We start from the raw sequence: 26,430 nt of genomic DNA on the forward strand, positions 1-26,430 counted from the left end.
ACACCGCGCGAGCAAAGTTTCTCATAAATTTATCGCTACTTCTAAGCTAAATAATTAATAACCTGTCAAACATCTGTGAACCATCCCTGTGAAAACGGATGTGGGTCATCTATTGTGTGTAGTATTAAAGAATTTGAGCAAGGTAGGGGCAATTAAACCTAACCGAGAGAGTGCTCAGAGATCAGCGCACCACGCGCCCTTGCTGGCCCACCAGAGCCTCCACTTTTTCTTTCGGGACGGGAACAAAAACATATACGCGCAACTGAATTTATATACACATTATATTAAAGGAAAGAAGAATAGCAAATGGAACTTATATCCGAAGTTTGAGAGGTGATCCCTCCGTTTCAAATTATAGATCATTTTTACTATATGTCTAGATAAACATACTATATATATATATACATATCTTGAAATGATCTATAATTTAGAACGGATGGAGCTGGAAGCAATCTCAATGTTAGCTCCAACGCCACGCGTGCATGCACGCGCTCTCTCTCTATATCTATATCTCCCTAGTCCCTAGTTGGATTGCATTGCTGGTTTTAAACAAATTTATCCACTGACGTATTATATATATGGGCTGGATGGTGTGCTGATGTGGTTCCTAAAGTGGGCCGTGCATGAGTTGGAGTGCAATGTCCAAGTCTCTTGGTCGGGTAGATCAACGACGACGATGCGCACGTGGTACATTGAACAACGAACAATTTCCCCAAATAATTAAAGCGTCCGAGCTAGTGTGTCCAATCCCAGCCTCGTCTCAGTCAGAAAGCGGAGCGATCAAGCGTGCGCAGCTTCCCTTTTCTAGATGCCTACCTGCAGATAGATGGTTCATACTAGTTCATGGACTGTGTGCTGCTCATGAGTGTTTCATTTGCTGGAATTTCAGCTTAGATAGGGACAGACAGTTGTACGAGAAAGTAGAGGAAAAGATTAGCGCATCGTGCGCCTTCGCAAAAGATTCAGAGCTAGCGAGCGATCTCAGGCTGTCAACCGCGCGTGCGTGCTCCCTCCAACCAGGAAATCGACTAGAGCATGCAGTTCCAAAGGTAGTGTGGGATGGCCACATCGCACGTACGAATCACTAGGCACAAGTTCAGTGTATGCATCATTATAGTTGAGAAACATATCCAGTGGAGCAATCTATCGCACGGATGGTGTGCTGATGTGGCTCGTAAAGTGGGCAGGGCATTACAGCAATATCAAAGCTTCTTGATCGGGTAATTAACGAAGATGCACGTGGTGATGTCAACAATTTCTAAATCCACTACATGTCTACATACGTACACACATCTACACGGATGAACAGACGCAAGCACCACCCGTTTATATGGACGTATCGAAGAGACTGGGCTGACAAATCTTAAGCGATAAAGTGTCTCCTAGTGATAAATATAATCACCCAAGAATATATTAAAAAAATTACATCGCATTTAATCTGATCTCTTTACATCGCTTCAGTGTGTGCTGCTGTGGCTGGGGGTACAAGCCGGGAGAGAAACGGCAGCGGTTGTTGCGACGTGACACCGCGCGTGTAGAATTACGTCCCCTCGCCATGATTCCCTCGTAGAACTTGCCAAAGGTGCTCTTTAGAGATCACTTTTATTTGCGTTTCCAAAATCCCACTCGAGTGTCTTGAAATGCTTTTATTTCTTTTCTGAAATGACTGCCACTTGGGATTCATCAGGTGGTCGTGTGGAAATGGCGCCTGCAAATTTTGCAGGCCACATATATAAGCCACCGGCTCTTTCGTTTTTCCTTTTTACCTCCTTTTGGGGTCACGGCGAATGCTCGTTTCTCTCGTAACGTATCTTTTACATCATTTAAATATTCTATCTTTCTGGATAAAACTACTGTTAAACCATACGGTAAAGAGCTAGTTTGTTTCTCAACTCTCTAATTAAAGATAAATTGCTTATAATTGAATCATGCTTAAAAACATAAATTTTTCCTTATTTGACACGCGCATGGCGATTCCTCGTTTCTTGCTCGATGGAAGGCAAACACTTGTAAGTTATTAGTTGCAGTAGGACCAAAGCACGTTATCTCCGCGCATGATATGCGGGGTGTGATTGAGAACCAAATGTCACCAGCCACGCAGCCAGCCAATGAGCCAACCACGCTAGTCAATTGGGTGCCCGTGCCTTGCCCGGTAGTGCCTACTGCCTAGTACTGACGGCGACGGAAATGTGCGCCGCGTGTTGCTCCGCCACTGGCTCAGGGAGCACGCTCGCGTGGGCCCGCACCTGCAGTGGCGCTCTGTGTCTCCGGTGGCCGGGGCCCTTGACGATGGAAATACTACGAATTGAAGAGCAGGCGCCAGGCGCCCTCTCTTCGAGCACATGACCCCCCACAAAACTGCCGGCAAATAGGAACCGGTTCTTGCAAAATTCATGTGGAATTTTCGCATGCTAACCATTTGCTAAGGTAGCAAAGATGAAGTATAACTTAATTTTAACTCAAATTACTCTACGGACAGTAGCCAATGCAGTCTCTACAAAGCCGTAAAACTAAGGATGCAAGTTATATATATTTTAGGTTATTAGATTGATCAAAAAGTTGATAAAATAAATTAAAATGGCATTCTACGTAAATAGTTTAGAAGAATTGGAGTGACGTGCCATCATAATTAATTAGCTGATTAAAAAATACTATCCAATATCCACTGCACTTTTACCTAAAATTATAAAAAACTGCCTAGCTGGCTTGCTGTGTGTGTGAGAGAGTCACAGAGGGAAGCGGGGATGTGGTCAGAGAAGGAGAGAACAAATCCGGTCAACAGGTTGTGGTACTGTGCTTCTTTTTACCTCTGGAAAAGGAGCAAAGCTGGTTGGCTGGCTATTATTACTGTCTGCAGCCCAAGATTTGGTCCTGGTCAAGCTTACAGTAGACTTTTTTAACAGGTACTGGCAGGCTGCCCCCAGCATATCGACCTATACGTACTTCAGCTGCACAACAATACGGTAGTGCAATCATTTCCCGGCGGACATTTCACAACTGTCCCTGCAAAAGTGAACAGAAGACAGCACAGCTGCGCAGAAGAGATGTTCAGGTAACCAGGTTCTCCTCTCCCAAAATGGGACACGACCGGATGGGTTGAATCTCAATGCTCCTTCTTTATGATCTTCTCTTTACGTTTTGGTTCCTCGAGGCCCGTTCGGTTATCCCGTTCCGGACCATTCCAGGCACGAACAGTGTGTCCATACTAGTACAAATTATTGGAGGAGTAGGAACAGTTCCGGACAATTCCCATGCAACCAAACAGGATCTTATTGATTTATTCTCCCATCAATTATAGCTAAAATCCTGATAACCTCTAAACTATTATTTGGTTCATTTTACCCTTCAAACTATGCATTTTAGTTCAAATTACTCCCTAATACAATTTGTCTTTCATTTCTCCATGCATAGGTGGAGTTTTAAGTTGAAATTTCACAAGATGATAGTACACATCATAACACATGTTAGAAAAAATACATCATAATTTTTTATCATCATTTTGATAGGTTAGGATATTTAATAATAAATTAATTATTGCAGTTCAAAATTATATGAAAAATAAAAGAGAAAAAATTATAATAGTTTTTTAATATGCATTGTGATGTCCACTACTGCCCTACAAAATTTAAAATTAAAATTCAACTTGTGTATGGAGAAATAAAAAGATAAATTATGGGTAAAATAAACTAAATGACATAGTTTAAGGGGTAAATTGATCCAAGTTATAGTTTAGTGGGTTATTCAGACTTTGGCTATATTTGAAAGGAGTAAATTAAATTTTTTATTTATTTAATTTGAATGTAAATTTTTCAGGGAAATTTGTAAATGGAAGATTGGTGGAAACAACCAAACTCTCATCAGAGCACATGGATTTTTAAACATTTTTGTGTGGTTCTTCCTTCCTGACTCGGCTATCTAACCAGGACTAACTTTAGTTCTGAGAGGTACATTTTATTTCTGCCCACACACACACAATTCATCACATGAGATAATTTCACAAATGGCCTCTTCATCGTGCCCTGTCTCGGTTCAATGCTCCTCTCCACACCACAATCAGCAGCTGCCACTCAACTCCAGCCGCCCATGAAACAAATCAAGCCAGCCATCTACTTCAGCTCGCCTAGTTTATTTCTAGCAAAAGTCAACACAGCAAGCATTCTACTTTCTGACATGAAATTCGATCTCTGCACCAGCACTACCAACATTCAGATTTCTTCCATGATACCACGCTGCACCTTTTGATCTCATTTTTAGCCTATAGATTTCCTCCTGCTCTTATTAAATTCAGTTCGCCAACTACACAGACAGTCATGTTTTCCCCGAGGTTGCAGAGGGATTAAACAAGTGGTAAGCCTGAAAGCATGTGTGTTAGTGCTGAGCTTATCTTCTTATCTCATCCATGCTTTCTCCCTCTTCTCAACCCCACATGTTCCCTCCCATATGTCAAATTCTCTTGCCTTGATCGTGTGCTAAAGTGACTCCATCCATTGTCTTTGAGGCGGCGGCGGCGGCGGCGGCAGCAGCAAAAATAATCCTACTGGCTTATTGCTCCGATTTGAAGTTGATCGACCATTTATGTGCCGCCGTTAATTTTAAGCTTTGTAGCAGTACATGGACGATTTTTCATAGACTTCAAATAATCAAGCAATTATCTGCGTAGGAATTTAAAACACAAAATATATATAGTGGGTGCAAAGTTGCTCCATACAAATTGATTTCCCATTCTTGTTCCGTTCTAGATATTCGTCCTCCTTTGTTGTATTGTATTGTATTGTAGAGTTAAAATTTTATCATAGGAATAGGGATTTTTTTTGAATAATCATGCACAAAGATTTGTGTAATTGTAGTTTTGAGCAAGAGTGGAACTGGGACTCGGAGACTTGGGTTCCTGCCCCCGTTTGCCATGGCATTCCTGGCCTCTGCCCGTCCCCGGGAGTCACTCCCTGCCACTATCCTCCCTGATGCTTTCCTGCAGTGAACAAGAAAAATTCAGGAGAGGGAGTTGAAACCTGAAAGGTAGTCCACTTTCGCAGCACCTGCACGGCGCTGTTGCGAATCACAATCTCGTGCCTTTTTACTGCTCACTCCTCTCAAAACCTTGTCCCATCTCGCAAGCTTTCCTCCCGTTCCCCCTCCTTGGCCTTTCCGGTCTCTGCACTGCAGCCTCCTGCAGTGCTGCCTGCTCCTCGGGCGCAGCGTCCAGCTGCTGCTGCGTGCTCTCTCTCTCTCTCTCTCTCTCTCTCTCTCTCTGGCTTGCAGCGCTCTCGCCCGGACTCGACCTTCCTGTGATCCTGTCACCCATCCGCCCGTCCATCCTATCCCACCTATATATGCCAGCTTGCTCTGCCTCCCAGGGCGAGTGTGTAAGCTCTACTGCTCGAGTGCTCTGTGCTCCGTCTCAGCGTTTCGGAGCTGCTGCTGCTGCGACTTGACTGTTGGAGCACAGCAGCGTGCACGGGGTGACTGGGTAGATAGGAGGAGACAGACGAAGGGCGAGACCGAGGGGAGATGGCTTGGAATGGCCGCTTCGGCGACGAGGAGGGGAGGGGCCTGGAGCTCAGCCTCGGCCTCCCGGGCTACTTCTCCAGGTCGCCAACCCAGGCTGCAGGTTCGGTGTCCTGCCTTTTTCTTCTTGCTCGTACCATCCGTGTGGTTCTTCTTTGCTTCGTCTGGAATGAGTCCCATGGTTTCAACGATCGGTGTGGTCTGTGTCGGTTTCAGCTTTGGAGGAGAAGGGGAGCGCTGGCTCTGCTGCCGCTGCTGCTCGAGCAATGGGAAGCAATGGCTTCAAGGCGAGGTAACCGCTGATGAATCTTTCTCCTCACCTGCTTGTTCTGCTTTTGGTTGCTCGTTTCTTCAAACATTTGTACCTGAAGGCTGAAGCCTAGAGTAAAATCCTCACCTTTGCAACTTGACACGATTCTTTTTGTATACGTTTTTTTTCGTTTCTTCTGTTTTTATGGTGCGTCATTATCTAAATCACCTGAATTCTGCAGGCCGGCGGCAGCTGCTCCGGTCGTCGGATGGCCCCCGGTGCGCGCATTCCGGCGGAACCTCGCGTCGTCGTCCTCCAAGCCGCCGTCCCACGAGCCATCAAGCCAGAGGGGCAGTGATCCCCCAGGCGCCGGCAAGGCCGTTGAGGCCGGCAAGAAGGGGCTGTTCGTCAAGATCAACATGGACGGCGTCCCCATCGGCCGGAAGGTCGACCTAGGGGCGCACGCCGGCTACGACACGCTCTCCGCAGCCGTCGACCACCTCTTCCGCGGCCTCCTCGCCGGTATGTGTACTCTGGTTCTGGAAATCGTGCGAATGTGTGTGACCTGTGTCTCTCTGATTCTGGTGTCTGTCTGTGCAAGAAAAGAAACCTCTGAACTTACAACCTCTGATTGCTCTGCCAGCTCAAGCATCAGGAGAGGAGCAGGAGGTGATCACCGGGGTCTTGAACGGCAGCGGCGAGTACACGCTGGTCTACGAGGACGAGGAGGGCGACCAGATGCTAGTCGGAGACGTGCCATGGGAGTGAGTTCGTCCTCATCACATAATTTTCTGTCCCGTTGCCGCTGTGGAAGTGTCTGCTCTGAATCTCTACTGACCGACGGCTTTGCTTTCAGGATGTTCATCAGCACGGCGAGGCGTCTGCGCGTGATGAGCAGCTCCGATCTGAACCCGTCGTCGGTCAGTCACACCTGCCGCGCTGAATCCTATTTGTGCTAGTGAATTGTATAGCCTGAAAATGTTTTCAGATGTTGGTCTGACTGTTGCTCGCACACTCATGCTTTGCAGCTAAGGGCAGTGAGCAGGAAGAGAGCTGCAGCCGAGTGCTGAGCTGGTGGCTCTGGAGTCTGAACATGCTGCGTCTTTTCCGCTAGTCATCTGTGTAAATCTTCAAGCAGTTTCTTCTATCGTAGTATTTTGCTTATCATGCTAGGGAAGCAAGAACCAAGAGTTGATCGGTGCTGTTAGAATCTGTAATGCTAGGAGCTGTGTCAGAACTTTTTTTGAAAGGAAGTTTGGCTGTGCTCTCAAGGGTAGTGTGTCTGTTCATCATCTTGTCTGAAACTTTTGTAGCGAGTCTTGGTGCTGCAGACATGAGGTCTGAGCTCGCCAATGCCCATGCACGCGCAGTGATATTGCTTGCTTGTCTTCTGTTGAATGCTAAAGCATCCACAGTGGCCTTTTGGCATGAGTCGACTCATGCAGTCCACGCAAGCCATTATTTTCTCTCTCTAATTGTTTCATCAATTAAATAATTGGCAGTAGGACCTACTATAGAATAAAAAACGAGTGCCTTTTTCATTTGCTTGGTGTCTCTCCTCACAGCAACAGTGACCGATTAGACCACATGTTTCTTTGTTCCAGCAGGAGTCGACTCCAAAAGATGAATCCGTTCATCTCTCTCCTCCATGATTCGCTACGTGCAGTCGTTTGCATCGATTCGTGAAGCTACTGTGTAGGATGAGGAGTCGGCCACTAGAGAAGCCCTAAATCGCACTCTGCGTGGCGCATGACGTGTTTTATTTATTACCAAATCATACCGGTTGTCTGAGGTAAGATTCATTTTGAAAATGTAAACTTATTTCCCTTCAGGATGATCCGACAGTGTTAGGTTAAGTTCAGGTGAAGGTGCAGGATATCCTCTTGTTACTTTGCAGCTTGGGCCTTGGAGGGGCAAAAAAAAAAGGCAACAGTTTGTGACTTCGGAGGAAAAAAAGGCAAAAAAAAAGCTTGTCAGACAACCTGTGGGCCAACTCAACCAGGCAGGCCTGGCCAAGAACGATCCTCTACAGCTCCGGAGAGGAGTTCAAGTCCAATCCTTCACCGTTAATCACGCTCTGGCCCAGAGGTCATGCGTCATCAACCAAGCTTGAGTGCTTGCCTCCTTATTAGTCAAGGATGCAGCGGTACGATCCTATAGAACAGATCCTGTTCAAGTAAGGTCGTGCCACACCTCACGAAGCTTTCGCTTATAAGCTGGCTACGAGTGGCCTGCGCTTCCGAGGTGGCACCATCTTTCGCAACGCGCGGCGGCTACGGGCTCTCGCTCAGATCATGGAAATGACGAATTCAGGTTCTGGGCCGCGGCCCATCCTTCCACGGAAGGCCCAAGATTTCTGAAAGATGGGAACCAAATGTGAACAACACACACACACACGAAGACTTCCGCATTCCGTTGAACATTGGTTCGGCAGATTCCAAACAAACTTTGCTCGAAAACATACGAATTCGCTACAAATACATCAAGAGTGCCAGAGGAGGAGCCTGGGACTTGCACAGTGGCGCAGCCATTCAGCGCTGGGAGTGAGCAGCCGCGATCAGGGCGGCTCCCAGCCCGGACCCATCCTTGGTGAGCTTCACCGCCACCGACCTGGACGCCTCCTCCCCCAGCAGCTCCACCAGCGTGCCCTCCAGGCACTGCCTGAACTCGGCGTAGTGCTCAAACAGGCCGCCGTCGATGGCGACGACCGACCGCCGCTCGTCGCCGGGGACGGCCCTCCCGATCTTTCTGAGGATCCCGACGATCCCTGCCGCGGCCAGCCGTGCAGACCTGGTGGTGACGATGTCGCAGATCTCCACGACCATCTTCCTCGTCTCCAAGGATGTGTCCTTGATCTTGAGGTTGTCTGCCAGTTTCTCGGCCACGATTCTCAGATCGGGCGTGTCATCGTGGTGCATCGCGGAGATATCAGGAGTCCTGCAAATTTGGTCAGCATATGCTTAGTTGGCCTCTGCATGTGTGCTTCATGAAGCTAATTACGGTAGAATCAAGTACTGCCATGCGTTTTTGTTAATTATACCTCAGAATGAATCGTGTTTTGAGCTTAGTCTGGTTGACTTTGCCGAAGAGTGTAGACTGTGAGGCGATTTTAAGAAGCACCCTCCTCACTATTTCGCCTAGGTACATTCCTGAAATCAACTTCTCGAAGATCTGAAAAACAACAAGTCACAGTTGAACTGTATAAGCATCAGGGTTTTTTTTGGTTAAGGTGAATGATATCATTGGGCAATTTCTAGGCAAATCTACCTGCTCTCCTGGGTTTAAGCTCTCCTCATCTAATGCCTGATCATATTCTGTGATTGGGAGGCAGGATGAGGAGAAGTTACCCCATTCCGTATTGATCACCTAAAATGCAGAAGAAAGCATGTTGAGCGGTTTGTAAAAGACGGAGACATAAAAAATATGTTCTGTATGCACAAGTTACTTGAAGTTAGGATTCAGCCGTACCATGTTTCCTGATTTAGGTAACTCGCCCTCAAACTTCGGTATGGCGCTTGCTTCTTCAACATACGCGGCATTCGAGCCGGTACCTAATATGACACCAATGACGACATCCTCATCGTTGTATCTACCGGCAGCCAGTGTCCCAACGGTATCGTTGATCTGAACCATGAAAAAAACGTAATGTCAATCTGCGATCCTAGCATATGAAGAGACTGTCTGTATCAGAATTGAGATAAAATAGATCAGATAAGAAACTAAGAACTAACCAATGCCGCCACGCGCATGTCGACGCCTTGCTTCTCCATGGCAGTCTGCAGTTCGGCGACGACATCTTCGCCCACCTGAAAAGTTTCAGAAATGCTTCGGCGTAAGAACCACACAATTCTGGTAGGATTTTGCATACGACAGTGGGCACCAATTAGAATGGCTGGCCACAGAGTGAATACTTACAGCATCATCGATCGAGAACGCCTTAGTCCACTTGATAAGTGTTCCAGACGCAATCGATGTTTGTCTGACAGGGAAGGAGAACGTGAACCCCAGCTCCCTTTGCTTGTCCTCAAACACATTGTTGCGCCCTTCGTCCGCGACGAAGCTGGCTAGAGCTGATGCAATGAAGCCGAACAGCTCCTGAAGAATTCGACGCAGAACACCGTACCATGATGAGATGGGAACGTAAATGGACAGTGCAATGAAGCTGTGAAATACTGAAATTATGCTGTGCTCACCGAGGCGTTGCCTGACATGAGGTGGGGAGGGATGGAGACCTCCTTGGACTCGCGCTTGGCGACGCGCTTCTCTTTCCCGGCGAGCTGCACGCGCAGGACGCGGAAGTTGGTTCCCCCGAGATCCAGGGCGTAGAAGAACCCCTCCTCATTCCTGAATTTAGAAAGTAACAACTTGTAAGCAAATTGACTTCAGAAGCAGAGGCGTACATACAATAGGAAACACGAACAAGTGGTCAAAATGAAAAGATGACCATCGAACGGCAATCTTTTATCTGTTTCGACTTCAACCAAAAGGTCAATTTGTTTTTGTTCGTCGGCACAGCTGGAGCAACTCATCACCGGAGGAGGGTGGAGCTGACAGTCAGGTGCGACGGCTAGTCGTTAGCAGCTGGCGCCACGCAACCGAGAACTGGCTGTCGGGCTAGATTCGGAGTGCTAGTCAAGGCATGAGCTGGTGCGCTGGCTCCGATCCAACAGCAGCCTCCACCACCACCGTCGCACGCGTCGGGTGGCCGTTCGCCGTCGCCCCGCAACGTGCCAACTTGCCGCCGCGCGGCGTTGGAGGCGACTAGGCGTGGCGGCTTGGCGCACCAGGCTCGCGACGCGACGCGCCCCGGCACGTGCCGCCGCACAGGTGGTGTTCACGGGAGCACGCGGGCGGACACCGACGCGCGCACGGAGACGCCCACGGCAGATCGAGTAGGGGAGCACGCTGCTTTCTACTTCTAGACGAGGAACAGACGGAGCCCGCTGCGACAGCGCAGACGTACGGCCAGCTAATGCTTGCAGACGGAAGCCAATTTGGAGTGCAAAACATCCTAGCATCAATGGTGATCGTGGTTTACGTGTACCAATTGCCAGTGTTTACCGGAGGTAGTAAATGCCCCGGCTAATAATCCTTCTCAGGATAGGATTGGAGGATGTATACAGCGCCGTGTTCGCAGGGATTTGGCATCCGAAAACAGCTATTAATAAGAAATAAAAACATGGATTTTTTTCCCCTCTCTCTCGCTGTTCTTGGACCGAGGTGAAGCGAACTTAGCAAATCGCGTGGCAGCGAGTAACAATGAATGGTAGTAGGTGGTGGTTACCCGGTGGGGAGGTTGTCGACGTAGGAGATGATCATCTTGATCTTGCTGCCGCCCTCCTCGCGCAGGCCGGCCCGCATCTCCGCCTCCATGGCCGCCGCCACCTCGTTCAGCCGCGCCGCCGGCGCCGCGCAAGCCTCCCGGAGCTCCGCCACCACCCGCTCCGCCGGCGCCGCCGCCACCATCGTCGATTCCACGCACCGATTAACCGGCCGACCACCGAACCCGACCCTACTCAGCAACCGGCGACTGCGGCTGGCAGGAAGCTAACTAAAGCTGCGATCTTGCGGCGCGAGAACTTGAAGTAGCTGAGGATCAGCAAGGGAGACAGATTGCTGGAGATTGCTTCCTCGGGCCACGGCGAGGGAAAGAGAGGAGAAAAATCTTGTATCCACTTGTGAATTTGCGGAGGTTTGGTGCGCAATCCGTGGATGAGGATTCGGGTTGTGGCCGCGGCCCGCGAGGTTTATTTATAGCCTCCGCCCGCGCTGGCGAGGGGAAGATAACGCGAGAGCGAGACGGACGGGGACGAGTTCCACCTCGCCGGATCGGCTAGACGCCTAGGAGTAGACTAGAAGGGGCCGAGTCGGGTGGAGTAGATTTGTTTACCGGATAATTACTAGCGGTTACCGGAGTTAATAGATTTAATTAATTATCCTTTGCTGGATAAAAGGGTGGGGGAGGAGGCGGCGGCGCATCGCCTTTGCCAAGAGCGCTGCTTTGCATTCTCCTCTCCCTCCGGCGATTGCCCACGGGAAGCGCATGATCCAAGGGTTGGCTTGGCTTGGCTTTGACCGGGGTCTGGGAGTCGCGGCCAGCATCTTTTTTCGTACTCCCGATTTGCGGCCGGCATGGTCTGTGGTGTTAAGTGCTCGCTTGGGTAAAAATTTACGAGTCACAGGAGCTTCAGATCGTTTACTGTCACGGTCTAGGTCACACAGGGCTCGGTAACAGAGTCGATGATCAGCACGTATTTCAAATTTAAGTTTCATATATAAAACACGGTGTAGTATTGTATAAAATAATTTTTTTTGTCACGTCGCAAACCAACATATTTTTTTTGTAGCGATGCTTCCTGAAGAAATATTTGACCTAGCGGTAATCCTAATATGTTCGTGTTTGGGATTAGAAGAACTATCCTTGAACCGTTTGTGGTCCTCGTGATTAATTATCATTAGATTTGTTTTATTTTTTTTGCAAGAACCAACATCCGTCGTAAACAATCATTTTACAATCGAGATGTGAACAAATTCCAAAGCGAGAGGTTAGTCGAAAACTTGCGTACTCCAACAAGCTAGAGAATTCGGCTTACGTAATGATGAAACCGAAACATCAACGCAATTAGGAGAGCAAAAATCTCTGAAATTTGCCATTTTTCCCAGGATTTCGTCTGGTCTGCGACGTAAGCGAGAAATCTAGTGCAGCCAAGCAAGGCACAGCTGGTCTCTTGCGAATTTTCAGGTTGCGGCAGGGGAGGCGAATGCCGTTTGCTCCTGCGGTCAAACGTTTGACCTGGTGGGATGCTGGTTTGGGGAGGTAGGGATAGCCAGTTTGACACCTCACTCTGACGTGGCTGACAAGCCCCTCCGGCAGTGATGAGATCAGGCCAGCCCAATGCCAGGTGGTGGGCCCGCCCGCGGCTTCTGCCGATAATCCGTGGGTAACGTCTGTCACTGATGGAGTTTTTCCTTCTGCTTCTTTTCTAAGAAGTTCAAGGTGGTGCGCCCGGACGTCTGAGGCTAACATCGGACGGTGTTTTACGGTAAAACTCCATCCGTCATTTAATTGTAACATGAAAAAATAGTATATGCAATATAAGTAAATAGTATATGTACCAAGAAATGATAATAATTACAACATCCAAGACGTGTACTAAAAAATTATTGCAGCCATCCGACGAGAATTGAAAAAACCCGCCGCAACATGTGCGTCATGTTGCTTGCAATATTTAATCGTCACATTACATTACATGTTGTAGCGTTGAAAAATACAACATTCCCAACCAGCTACTGCAACATGTGAAAACATCTTGTGCAATATATTGAAATGTTGCCTAACATCAAATGGTCACCTGATAAAATATTCCAAATTACCTTATGATTGCAGCTTCATAGAAAAGTCACAATAAAACTAGATAGAAACATTTGCAACATCTCGAATTAACAAATGAAACATCACAAAGCTACCTATTGGAACATCTCAAAATCACCATGCCATATGAAAAAAAATATCAGCTAATCCCTTTAGATTTGGTCAATCTCGACCAACCATCATGTACTGCAAAAGGTGCCTAGTTCAATATGGAAAAAGAAGTTATGCAACATTATTACAGATCAACCCAGGTAACATCTCAAACTACCATGCAACGTCAAAAGCATATTACTACAACATCACAAATTGCCTACCGCAACATCATTAAACCAACTATACATCCTAGTTGCCGAGAAACATAGGTGCATGGATAGGTCCTCGTCATGTTTGAGAATAAGCACAACTGCGCAGATGAGGATCAAGAGGAGGTCGAGCACTACCACGAGGCAATTGAAAGACTAGGCCCAATCAGCGTTATCGTTTCTCCAGATGCTCCGCCGTGACCTCCTGTATGAGCAGCAATGGCTGATGGGCTCAAGGATATGAGCAAGTCAGAGAGAGTGGGGACAGTTAAAAGATAGGAGAGCTCTGATGGTCAGCAAGCCATCCGGCAAGGCAGACGAGTACGAGTGGAGCGAACAGAACTAGTGCTAGATGCAAGCGAGAGGTACGAGGGGGAAGAAGCAGAAGTTGCTGGAGGAAAATGAAATGGTTAACTTGAGCGAGTAATTAATTCGATTTGCCGTTATAGGAACGTCCGATATTTCGATTGCGGCCGGACGTCTTGAAGCAAGCATTACCGAAACTGTAATGGCTTCATTTTACTAGCCCAACAGGTGCTATTGAGTGGGGCAAGCTTGATATCTTCAAAAAAAAAGAAGAAAAAAGGTGAGGCAAGCTTGCTGTGGATAGCGCAGATCCTTGTTTGAAGTTTGATGGGCGGATCCGCCAAAGTAGATAGATGAAGCATCCGGTGGACCAACTAGCCGGGCTGCTACTCTCCTTGGACCTGATCGACTACTATCTGCTGGTGCCTGCTTAGACGACTGAACTTGCAGTTAGCAGCCTCCGTGCTCACCTTTCAAAAAGGCTTACTTGTGCACATCTAATGACTTTCACTGCTGAAAACGAATAAATATCAGAATGACTCGTGCGGCTGCTAACTTCAAATATTGCTCGAAGATGACGGCTCGCTTTTATTTCTGTACTTTCTTGCTTTTTTTGTTTTTTGTTTTGGAGCAGATCACTCTGATTATTTTTCCCTTTTGGCACCAAAATTCAAATTGAGGAAGCTGCGACGACGCCACGAACAGTAAGACCAGCATCGATCGCTTGTTTGAAGTCCCTCTTGTCTTTAGGCATCACGTCAGGCTCCACTGTGACTGAGTGTGACTCTGAGTGCTCTATCGTCATGTGAAATGAGGATGGTAACAAGGTACAATACGATCTTCTACGGAATTTTTCGGCTCGTACGTTTCCAACTGAGCTTAAACGTTTCTAAATGATTATTTTATTAAACAAAATAGGATTGAGTAGTATGTTAAAGATACTACACGTAGGTGTAGGTTTTGATTCAAAACGTGATAATTCATAACCATCTCGTTGTTGTATTATGTAAATATATTATGATATAACATTCCGTGGCAAAGTTACATATATGGAAGACCACGAAGTGATCCAAAGTGGCATTCCTGATATGCGGACGGAGAGTGCTAAGTTAGTTTTTTTTCGCAACCGTGTCTAAGCACGTATTTCATTAAAAGAGTACGGAGAGTGCTAAGTTAGTAACAGATACAACCAAGCCCCAACAACATATGACGTCATGCTGTTTGACAATTTGCAATCCGAAGATATTATTAGTAGCAGCCTAGTCGAGTAAAGTTTCATTTTCCCTCTTTTTTGGGGATAAACTGAGTGGGTTGGTGGACTGAAAGTGACGTGGCTGCTCACTGGACTTCCAATAGCAGCCTCGCTGGACATCTTTAAACAAAAAGGAAAAAGAGAATGCTCCGAAGACTTTTGGTAGATTCTCTCTTCAGGCTGCAGTGATTGCACCGAAATACGTGACATCAGTATGATTCTCTGCGGCTGCTAGTAATTTAAAAGGTGCTGTGACAAAGAGCAGACGAGGCCGTCATCAAGGACGGACCCATCCTGGCGGGCCGCCGCAAACATAAGAAGATGGGCTGGAAAGGAAGCCTTATCGTTTGGGCCTATGGCGATAGTAGCCCAAGAATGATTTATGGGCCTCAAAAGAAAAAAATAAGCTAAGTACATAGTAAGAGTATGTCTAGCCTAAGTATATCATATACACATAAACATTATGCTCCCATATTTGTATCTACAAACTCGACTCATAGGTTATCTGGTTCGTATTCTGTGTCCTTTTCGTACCTCAAAAGCTACATATACGGAATAGATGAAGAGAAAGAAGTTCTGTATAGATAAGGAAAATATGAATAAACGATGTTTTTTTCTTTTCTTGCGAGTAACAAATATGTTTTTTCAAACATGAAGAAACAAATATGTGTTCTTCGAAAAAAAATAAAAGTTCGAAGAAACAAATATGTAAACGGGTACAAAAAAAACAAGGGTGAACGAATGGGGTAAAAGAGGAGGCCATCAGCAGGGAGCACCCATCATTTCGCTGAACACAAGTCGGCATGGACTCGAGGCCCATGGGCCGAGGCGCATGTTCTGAGAGATTGTGCTCGTCATTTCGCTGAGCACGAGACGTCAAGGACCTCGAGAGCAAGAATCATTATTTCTGAAAGAAACTGGAAGAGTTCAAAATGCGAAACAAATCTACGAAACTCACTTGTACCGCAAGCAATCACTGTCAGTTCATCATAAACCATGATCAAGGGAAACCAGCTACACTTTTGGGCCTCAGGCCTCAGCCTTCCCCGGTCGTCTGGTTCGGTCACGTGGCGGCAAAATAATGCCACTGCATGCCCGCATCCTGTCCTGCCGTCCTGGCAAGTACAATCCAACTCCTTTCCCCTCCGGAGGCGCGGGCGGTGCTGGCTCTGCGACTGCGAGCGTGCGCGGCGGCGGCATGGACCATGGAGTGAGCCCGGCCTCCGGCACGGCGAAGCCACGCGCGATATGATGATTGGCCCGGACTCATGGTGCCGCGCAAGGCCGGCCGCCGCACCGCACGGCCGGACGCGGGGCAGGGGACACCGCGATGTGATCCGGCCAGGGCCAGGCCGCCTGGTCGACCACGGAGCGGCCGCGGAGCAGAGCCCAGGCTCCCGCACGGCTCCCGAGGCGGGCGGCCGAAAGGCGTGCTGATTGATCAGCACGGGCATGTCCCGGGTGCCTTTGATCAGCGAGTGGATCCTGGCCAGTTGGCCTCATGCAATGAGAGGTTGAAGCAACAATGAGCCTAGTTCGTATCCTTTTTCTACATCGCTCAAGCGGTCTCCTGCCAGGTCCACACTCCTGTTTACTCTTGACGATTTTTTTGCTCACGCAAGGTTGCCCTGGCCATACCTGCCTCCCGTGTCTCTGCAGCGTGCGACAGTGGACACCTATGCAATTGCAATGTTGTCTAGTACTATGCGTGAAGTGCATTCTGATTTTTACTTTTAAAGAAACACGTGCATTTTGGGGAAAACCCAGTACGGAAACAGGGCAAACCAACGGGAAACCACAAATCGAGGAACTAGCGGTAGAACGGCCCTCGGCGCGGCGACGTCATCAGCGGGCGAAACGTGTCGACCCCTGCGGCAGGGCTGCAGGAGCTGGTCGTGGTACGACGCCGGGCGCAAATGACCGTCGTACCCCTGGCCGCTGCAGTGGCGCCGCTGTTTGAATCCCGCGGCCCGAGGCAGGCAGGCAGCGGCGCGCGGCCTGGGGGCCCCGCAGCCGCGGGACGTCGTGGCAGTGCCTGCCAGGGGAATAAAACCGACCATGCCGTCACCTGACGTCGCCGGAGAAGATTCCTTGATTCCTTCCTCGCTCGCTCGCCTGCGGGCACCCTCTCTCTCTCTCTCTCAAACTCTGAGATCCGACGGACGTGGTTGCTGTCTCCGTGTCTCCCTCCAAATTTAAAAAAGATTCCAGGATCTTAGCTGCAGGAGCAGCCGGTCGGTGTATTGTGTGGGGAGGAGCGCCCGACCCGACCCCCAGGAAAGCCGTCGCGTCACACGGGACCGGATAAACCAAAGGCAACGCCTCCCCCTCGATCGGGAGCCGGAGACGAGATGGCTGACGCGACGCTGGTGCCGGCGCGTGGTTTCGAACGGTGGCGGCGAGGAGAGGGTGAGCGGGCCGGGGCAGGGTCCGGGCGCGTGCTTATTGCTCCCGTGCGGTGCGTACCGGCCCGGCGGAATGATTCGGGGGCCGTGCGGATCGGACGGGCGCGTACGGCACGAACGCCTGCCCGCGAGCCTCTCCTCATGGTTACTAGGCCTGTAGCATTTGCACCGTACATGTGGTTTGAATTTGTTACCGAGGTCGGCCTCTGGGCACCGCGCATTCGAATGCTTGGAGTTTAATATACCCGTCACGTACCCAACCCAATCCTATCCGTGATCCTACCACATCCGTCTATCTAATCTTCTATCCCCACCAGCTCCGCTCCGTGCGCCGTGCTACATGCGGGCATGCATGCGAGCTGGTCCCAGACCGGTAAAAAAAATACTCCTACGGGAAATCACGCTACGGCAATGTACAAACTGTGACGGGTACGGTGGTCCACGACTCCGGCCAGGTTAGGTTTGTAATATTTCGCGTTCGCCACAGGCAGGTAGATGGATGCCTGCCCGTCGGCCCCGCATACTTCGCGACCGACGGCGACGGAACGCCGTAAACGGCCAGCGGAAACCGCCCGCCCGGGATCGCCATACCGCGTCGTGGCCGTTGCGGCGCCCAGCGCCCGCTGGGAAAAAAGGACGGAAAAGCCCCTGCGGTCCGAGTTCGACCGCCGCTACCCGCGTGCCGTGGTTTCCGCAATTCCGCGCACTAGCTAGCTGGGCCGCTGGGCGCGTGCGTGCGTCGGAAAAGGAGGCAAGCCCATCTGGGGGAGTTCAGGAGTTGGGACCGGGAAAGCTGCGTGCCTAGCTGCTGCCTCATGACCGGGGCGGCGCCGGCGACCCCGGCATGCAGCGGCCAGCCGACGGGGCAGGCATGGGTTAGCTAGCTGGCTGCCGGAGCAGCTGCTTTTGCGGCGACGAGTGATGATTGCGCTTGCGGCTCCGCTTTGCGCCTGCTCTCTCGGTTGGAGGGTCACGCGACTCGGCAACACCGGCGTCGTTCTAGCGGACCGGACCCGTGGTGGGCTCGAGATGCACGAACAGGATGCAGATAATCCGCATCGTCGCGAGTACCGTGTGCTACTGCTTCCTACTGATGATACGATCGACGAATTCGCACGGCAGATCGATATGGCCGTCGGCCATACTACCTTCACCGTCACGCACAAGTCTCGAACAACAAGCATCGAGTGTTGGACAAGCACGAGTGGAACTCTTGGTTCGTTCGGTTACCGCCGCATCGGTACTTTTGCAACGGTGTATCTATAGACACGCTTTTGCACGGTCTTCCCCACCTTTGATTCGGTCACTCGACTCTCACATGTCTTTGGACCATTTTTTACTTACATAGTACCACTCAAACACTCGCAACGCACGCATACTCACCCCTATGGGCACACGTACGCAAACCCTACTCATATAAGCATCTTCGCCCCTTTTATTTTAACATGTGGGCATCGCAATACGCAAACCTTATGGCCGAAGTCGTTAGGATATGCATGATCAATTTGCTTACTACAACACAATGTGGCTTTCAGAGCCGGGAGTCAAGCATTCCAACCGTCATTCTTTGTTATCCTAGCGACTTCGACCGTCCCACGTTGCTAGGCCATCCAAAAACTATTGCCGCCACCAGCAAGTTGGGCACCCTCGAACTCGAACCTTGAAACTCTTGAGGCCTTGCACGGTTTGAAGAGGTTTGGAGAAGGTTGGAGGGGATTGGAAGGGATTAAATCCACAACAAGTCAAAATTTCCCTCAATCCTCTTGGGGGAAGGGGTTAACCGAACAAGATCTGAGTGGGGAAGACAAATCACTCAAGTGTGCTTTAGCGAATGTGGTGGATCACTCGTGTATTGACGCAAAGGTAACAAATCCACTACAAGAGTGACAATCTCCCTGAAACATATTTCTATTTCGTAATGGCTAACGGTACATGGTCTTATGTTAGTTACGTACCACATTTTGTAGGGAACATATTTTTGGGGGTATGATTGTTATTGCTTTATCAAAACTGTTGAGAAAAGACCAAAAAAATACTCAGAAAACTGTCCATCGCTCAGAGAAAATTTATTAATAAGTGCTTTGGTCACTTACTCCATAAAATATCTATCAACCAAGGTATGCCTTTAGCAAGAATCCCTTTAGATGAAAAGGCCCGGCGGAGGCCCCAGAGCCTAGCTCTTCCAATCTTGGTCCGGACGGCACGTACTTGCAGATGGTGCGCTGCTAGCTGAAGTGGAATGCAATCATGCACGGTACATTGGTTCTACATCATGTGTGTGTGCACACGTACCTTGACCATTAAGATATGCAGCTAGGATTCAAATTCGAACGCAGGCTATACTACCAGCTAAGCTCCCAGATCAGTCAGAACAGACGCCACTCCACCCGTAACTCTCCCCATCACCGCGCCATGCACGCCTGCCTGCCATCCATCAAGCTCCTACGGCTCACTCAAATCCGAACAGCACCTAAAAAAACACCCCTCCCCGGCCGGCCGGCCGGCATGCTGATTGCAGAGAAGGGTACAATACAATGATGCATGCTTCGCTTCGGCTTCACTACCCCCCCTGCCGGACAGTAGTGGCACACCCGCCCACATGCGCTGCTGGTACGGCGACGCGCGCCGACGACACGTTCAACCCGGCCCCTGGGCCGGCGCACGTGCAGCGCGCCGGCCGGCAGGCCCATGCACCATCATGCACGCGCACGCGAGAGCGCAGTGCAAAACTGCGAGCCCATGCTTGATCGACGATCATCAAATCAAGAGCTCCCTAAATCGATGGCCCCTTGCAGTCCGTGCCCGTCCTCTCCTATTTCCGCGGTCGCCTTTCCGCCATGAATTGCAAGCCTACGCGGGTGACCTGGCCTAGCTTATTAGCTCCTGCGCTGCTCCATGCCATGCATGCGCCGCTGCGCTGGCCCTGGTAGTGCGCTAGTACAAGGGTAGAGAGCTCCTGCTACGGCCAGCTTTGCGTCGTCTCTCCGGCCGTGACGGGATCGATCGACGTCCGTGCGGATCTCCTGCCGCGGATCCCCCACCGCCTTTGCCGTCGGCAGCAGGCTACCACCTACTGGCCGGTGAGCATCCCTTTTCTGCCGTGCACACACTGACACACAGCTAGCTAGCTAGCTGCGATCCGATCGTGCATGACCATGGACGAGATGCCGCTGCACTAGTGGTGGTAGTGGCCGCCTCCGATCCACCTGCTGCAGGTCAAGGCGCTGGCGCCGCTCACGGGAGTGGCAGTGGAGGCCGGTGGTGGTCGCAGGAGCTCAAAAGCTCCCCACCAGAAGCGGGCCGGTCGGAGATCCCCGCCTCGCGGATAAGCGGATTGACTTCCTCCGACACCCCGTCGCGGCCGCAGCTAGCCGCCGGCGAGCTCCTTCGTCTTCATACCGAGGTGGTCACTAGTCACTACTACTCGCTCTATCAACTCCCTCCCGTGCTGTTGGTTTGTATCTGCAATTTTTACTTCTCGATCTCGCATGGTTAGTTGCATGCATGTCGGAGTGTAGTACTGTGGATGAGGATCGTGCTCGCGATGTACGCGTTGTCCCATTCGACGGCCGCATCGACCCCGCCTCGTCTCCTCCCTCTCGTCTCATGCGCAGCCGCCATGTGTTGCGGTGTAGCTTTTCTTGCCAACTTGCTGGCCTTGGCTGGGGGCCTGGGCACCACCACGTACTCCACTGTTTAAGCCCTCAGGGAGGACGATGAAGGGTGAGAGATTCTCAAAAGTTGCGATTTACTCTCTCTCTCTCTCTCATGCACGTAAATTTGATTTGACGCAAAGATTAGATCACCACCTCTCGGTCGGTCTCTTTCGCTCTGTGGACTGGTAAGAAGACCGGTTGCAGATGTTCTTGTTTCCAAAAATGCGCTCTACACCTGTTGCTCCCGAACTGGTCGTCCTCCTTTTCTTTCTCCCCCTTTCTTGTTTGCGTCTTTTTGGGCTGACGCTGTCCCTTTTCGAACCTCGAGTGCCCAAACAAATCTCTCCCTCGCTCCCTCCGATCCCTCTCTCTCTCTCATCACGCTACTCCCTCCCTCGCTCGCATCCGTTTCCGTTTCTTTACTTTAATGGCGATGAGAGAGAGAGAGAGAGAGTGCTTGAGTGAGTGAGATCAGAGAGGCCCATGCTTCGCTTTGTCCGCTAATGGCCGCCCTCACCTCCTCAGCGTCTCCCCCTTTTTATTTCGAACCCGTGCCCACTCGCACGCTTCCTTCCGTTTTCCCTCTCTTATTCAAAACTCGGCTGCTCTAACTGCCGTCACCTCGCCTCACTCGTGTCTCCTCTCACTCCACCAGCGCCCGCCCGCACCCCAGGTCCGGCGATGGGCAAGGCGGCGCGGTGGTTCCGCAGCTTCCTGGGCAAGAAGGAGCCAGCCAAGGACCAGAGGCGGCAGCGGGAGGACCAGCAGCCGCCGCCCCCGCCGCCCAGCGCCAAGCGGTGGAGCTTCGGCAAGTCCTCCCGGGACTCCGCGGAGGCCGCCGCCGCGGCCCAGGCGGCCGTCCCGGCCGGCGCCGGCGGCAACGCGGCGATCGCGCGCGCGGCCGAGGCCGCGTGGCTCAGGTCCGCGGCCTACGCCGAGACGGACCGGGAGCGGGAGAGGGAGCAGAGCAAGCACGCCATCGCCGTGGCCGCGGCCACCGCGGCGGCGGCGGACGCGGCGGTCGCCGCGGCCCAGGCGGCCGTCGCCGTCGTGCGGCTCACCAGCAAGGGCCGCGCCGCGCCCGTCCTCGCCGCCGCCGCCGTCAGGATCCAGACGGCGTTCCGGGGATTCCTGGTAAGCAGCGACGCGCCGGTCCAAACTCCGTGATCGAATCGAACAGTGCCCGCTGTCTCTCGCCATGTCCGTACGCCTTGCTCTGTTTCAAACCACTGTGTTCTCTGCGCGCAGGCGAAGAAGGCGTTGCGCGCGCTCAAAGCGCTGGTGAAGCTGCAGGCGCTGGTGCGCGGCTACCTCGTGCGCAGGCAGGCGGCCGCCACGCTCCAGAGCATGCAGGCCCTCGTCCGCGCGCAGGCCACCGTGCGCGCGCGCCGCGCCGGCGTCCCCGTCCTTCCGCACCTCCACCACCCGCCCGTCCGGCCGCGCTACTCGCTGGTACGAACGAACGCCTCTCCCATACTCGTCGGCGATGTCCGTCTCGTCTCGTCGTCCCCGTCGATGTTTGCTGACGTGTTGGGAATGATCGGCCGGCGCAGCAAGAGCGGTACGCGGACGACACGCGGAGCGAGCACGGCGCGGCAGCATACAGCAGCCGGAGGCTGTCGGCGAGCGTCGAGTCCTCGTCGTACGGGTACGACAGGAGCCCCAAGATCGTGGAGGTGGACCCGGGCCGGCCCAAGTCGCGGTCGTCCTCGCGCCGGGCGAGCTCCCCGCTGCTCGATGCCGGCAGCGGCGGCGGCGAGGAGTGGTGCGCCAACTCCGCGTGCTCGCCGCTGCCGTGCTACCTGTCCACCGGGCCGCCGCAGCCGCCGCGCATCGCCGTGCCGACCTCGCGCCAGTTCCCGGACTACGACTGGTGCGCGCTGGAGAAGGCCCGGCCGGCGACGGCCCAGAGCACGCCGCGGTACCTGCACGTGCACGCGCCGGCCACGCCGACCAAGTCCGTGGCGGGCTACTCCCCGTCGCTCCACGGCTGCCCGAACTACATGTCGAGCACGCAGGCGTCGGAGGCCAAGGTGCGGTCGCAGAGCGCGCCGAAGCAGCGGCCGGAGCTCGCCTCCTGCGGCGGCAATGGCGGCGGCGCGCGGAAGCGGGTGCCGCTGAGCGAGGTGGTGGTGGTGGAGTCGTCCCGCGCGAGCCTGAGCGGCGTCGTGGGAATGCAGCGCGGGTGCGGCGCCCGGGCGCAGGAGGCGTTCAGCTTCAAGACGGCCGTCGTCGGCCGCATCGACCGCACGCTGGAGGTGGCCGGCGTCGAGAACGACCGGCTGGCGTTCCTGCAGAGGAGGTGGTGATGAGATCACCAGGCTTGTTGCATCGGGGATGCCAGCGAGACGACGAGAGCTTTGGGGGGAGTAATTAGCAATAAGAATGCGTTTTCATGTGTTCTTGCGACCTCTCGTCCTTTTCGTTCTTCTTGTTTTTGTGTGTTTGCAATGTGATCAATCATGCAACCTTTGTGTTTCTTCTTTTCTTTTCCTTTTTTTAATGCTTATTTCTGGCAAACAAGTGTACGAGGAAAATTTGATTCATACTGCACTTGGGATGTAAATTCTTGCTCTTATTATCCATGATCTTCTTGGATTGTGTCCTTAATGGCTTCTTTGTTTGTGGAGAGCATTGAGTGAGCTGCTTCTACAATTGTGGATGCACCCATCTAACTGAATCAGCAGAGGCAGTAGTGTGTACCAATCTTAGGGCACTCGCAATGAATAAACTGCAAATTCAATTGGAAGGACCTTCCTTTCACACGTGCTAGACACTAACAGAAGCAACCTCTTCAGTCCAGTTCCTACCATGGTAAACGATGATGCGACGTCACATGGGCGTCGTTGCAGTAGTCTTTTATGTTTGAATTTAATCAGGCGACCAACAAAAATTCGCCTGCGATTGATCTTCTGAAACTCATGGCAGTGCTGAATATCTGTATCCTTGGAAAATGAATTGGGCTTGTAGTAGTACGCATCGCACGACAATGTACAAGGACCATTTTGCACGTGAGAAATCCTTAACATTCTTGCGTATACTAAAGGTCAAAGTTAACCCGTCGGTGCTCTGGATGCTAAGCAACCGGAGTACAAAGTTAGTAGCAGTTTAGCACTGATGAACAAACTAGTGCTGCTTCAGCTGTAGTACTCTAGACAAGGGTTGCCATGATCGGGAGAGTGAATTCGTCCGGAGTCATGACAGGCCAAACGGCCGATGATTTGAGCCCCATCCTACCCACAGCTCTAGAGGCTAGATAGAGCGCACGAGCTAGTAGGACAGAGTACTCGAAACCAGAAGTTGGTACTACGAATTCGATCCGATTCTTCTCGTAGAGCTAGCCTACTGATCTTGTCCTGCAGGCGCGTTCAAAACCTAGCTAAATGGCTGCATGGGAGGACCGAGCCTAGCATTAGCCGCCATCCATTGATGGATCGTGGAGGAGGATGGAAACGGAGCACGCGAGTTGCTTGGCAGTTGGCACCTGGTAGAATCCTCCCTGGAATTTGTGAACAGGGCACCGAACTCGATCCCGCTCCGATTTTGAACACGCCCCGATTCAGACGGGGGCTCGCCGGGGGTGGAGGAGAGACACGGAGAAGCTGAGGTGCCGGAACGCGACGCGGCACGGCATGTGGCGGGCGGCGCTGCGCCTGTGGTGCCGCCGGGCTTGGCTGGCAGGTCGTGGCGTGGCGCCGGACCACGCGGGCGCCCCGCCGACTACGCGCGCCGGGCAGCGGGCAGCCGGGCTCGTTCGGCTCGATCCGACCCGACGCCCCCAAACACGTGAGGGCGCGCGCATGGGCCGCCCCCTGTCGGCGGGAGTGCGGGTCCCACCTTGGCCTCGGCCCCACTCCCTGAGCGGCGGGCCCGGGGTGCTCCCTCCCCAGCCCCAGCTAATTAATCCCCAAAGAGAAAGGGCGAGGTCGCTGCTGCCACCAGGTTGCACTGTTCGCTGCACGTTCCAGTTTGCTGCTCGTTACCGGTGCTGCTGCTGACGTCACGCGCGCTGGCGACGGGGCCCTCCTCCTCCTACACCTGCCGCCCAAAGATTTGTCAGCAGATCAACGAGCCCTGCCGGTGAAAGCATGGTATATCCGTTTGAACTTTGAAGGTTTTTCTTTCTATATATCCTATCAACGAATGGTATTATCGGGTCACTTATATAGTAATAATTTTTCTGCTTACCGATAATTGGGTTAGAAGAGGAACACTTGCTCAGTACTCCACTCTCCCTTATGTGTTTATTTTTTTCCCGTCTGTACCGTGTTTCGGAAAAAAATGGTTCATTGTACACATACAAATAAAACTCTGAACCATCGCTTCCTTTCCTTTTATGGTTATACATGAGCACTCTATAAAAAGCCGAGCAACAAATAAAGAATCACGCGCACCTCTGCAGGGTTACGGAAAAGAAACCACCTCGTGGCATATCAAAAGGTCAAGTACAATGCTCAATACTAGCTGTGATGACACGCACTAGCAACTTGGTTTTTTGCCCAGATTTGAACGTGACCAGTGAAGGTCCCCAACCCCATTGCAAGTTGCAACCATAACCAGAACACCAGATCGCACTCGATCTGCGCCCGTGACAAACGAACGAGCAAGCATGTGATCGACGGAGAGGCTGGCTGGCCTGGGCACTGTCAGCGGAACCCAGCGGTTATAGCTGGTCCTCCTCTTCTCTCCTGCACGCTGCACCACCCCTGCTTGCTTGCTGGAACGCTGCCCGCAGATGAGGACACGGGAATTGAAGCCATCCATCCATTCACCCTATCCCTCCATCCATGGCGCCTTTCTTCTCAGCAATGATTAGGTTCTGATTTGACGGATGAGAGAGGGCTCAGACTCGGACTCGGTCTCTCCTGGGTGACCGTGCGCGCTCCTTGATGCTGCACGCATCAGTACGTTTTCCTCTGTCCCTTTTTGAAGATCCGTGCCCTTGCATTGCCCTTCTTTTTCTGCACGTTTCACATTTTGGCATGTACTCTTCTGTTTGTAGTCCGTGTATATCTCAGTACATTTTTTTGTCTCCTGTTTTGAACTCAAAGGTCAGGTTCTTATCGAGCTCAACTTGCATCGAGGGAACGAGTCGGCGAACGAAGATGCATGCACGTTAGCAAGTCCGCGCTGAAAATATGGAAAGTCTAAGCTGTGGCCAAATTTTGTGACGTGGCTAACCGAGCAAACGCTCCCTTGATCATCAGCTTAGGGTGGGTCTTGCTACCGTGAAGGATGGAGCGGGCAGCGGTTAGTCTAGGACCATAACTGACTGCGGTAGCCGACGATCAAGACCGAGGTTCAGCTTCTCGTGAAGCTTATTTTGGTCGCGGAGGTTACTGCAGAAGCTACCCGTCTCATGAAGGGGATGGCTCTCCCACT

The 26,430-nt window shown here is 51.6% G+C and overlaps 3 protein-coding genes and 1 non-coding gene across 4 annotated transcripts; 2 read left to right on the forward strand and 2 right to left on the reverse strand.

Annotated features, from left to right (window-relative positions):
- Window positions 1–4,998: 4,998 nt before the first annotated feature.
- Window positions 4,999–7,225, forward strand: LOC112887164 (auxin-responsive protein IAA16-like). The gene is made up of 6 exons (XM_025953267.1): window positions 4,999–5,608; window positions 5,722–5,797; window positions 5,997–6,277; window positions 6,399–6,519; window positions 6,612–6,675; window positions 6,784–7,225. The coding sequence occupies exons 1-6, from the start codon at window positions 5,509–5,511 to the stop codon at window positions 6,823–6,825; spliced, it is 684 nt and encodes a 227-aa protein (XP_025809052.1). The 5' UTR covers window positions 4,999–5,508; the 3' UTR covers window positions 6,826–7,225.
- Window positions 7,226–7,722: 497 nt separating this feature from the next.
- On the reverse strand, window positions 7,723–7,941 carry LOC112888213. Its single transcript, XR_003227756.1, has one exon. It is a non-coding gene; the product is annotated as a small nucleolar RNA U3 (small nucleolar RNA).
- Window positions 7,942–8,132: 191 nt separating this feature from the next.
- Window positions 8,133–11,595, reverse strand: LOC112887163 (hexokinase-7). The gene is made up of 8 exons (XM_025953266.1): window positions 11,040–11,595; window positions 9,949–10,099; window positions 9,671–9,850; window positions 9,487–9,561; window positions 9,224–9,379; window positions 9,023–9,121; window positions 8,796–8,926; window positions 8,133–8,692 (listed from the first exon to the last, which is right to left on the reverse strand). The coding sequence occupies exons 1-8, from the start codon at window positions 11,219–11,221 to the stop codon at window positions 8,287–8,289; spliced, it is 1,380 nt and encodes a 459-aa protein (XP_025809051.1). The 5' UTR covers window positions 11,222–11,595; the 3' UTR covers window positions 8,133–8,286.
- Window positions 11,596–21,414: 9,819 nt separating this feature from the next.
- LOC112887470 (protein IQ-DOMAIN 14-like) lies at window positions 21,415–23,653 on the forward strand. The gene is made up of 3 exons (XM_025953646.1): window positions 21,415–22,182; window positions 22,297–22,500; window positions 22,602–23,653. Exons 1-3 carry the CDS (start codon window positions 21,730–21,732, stop codon window positions 23,355–23,357), a joined length of 1,413 nt encoding a protein of 470 aa, XP_025809431.1. The 5' UTR covers window positions 21,415–21,729; the 3' UTR covers window positions 23,358–23,653.
- The last annotated feature ends 2,777 nt before the right edge of the window (window positions 23,654–26,430 follow it).

This window comes from Panicum hallii, chromosome 3 (assembly GCF_002211085.1).
Source record: "Panicum hallii strain FIL2 chromosome 3, PHallii_v3.1, whole genome shotgun sequence".
In the NCBI taxonomy this organism is placed as follows: Eukaryota; Viridiplantae; Streptophyta; class Magnoliopsida; order Poales; family Poaceae; genus Panicum; species Panicum hallii.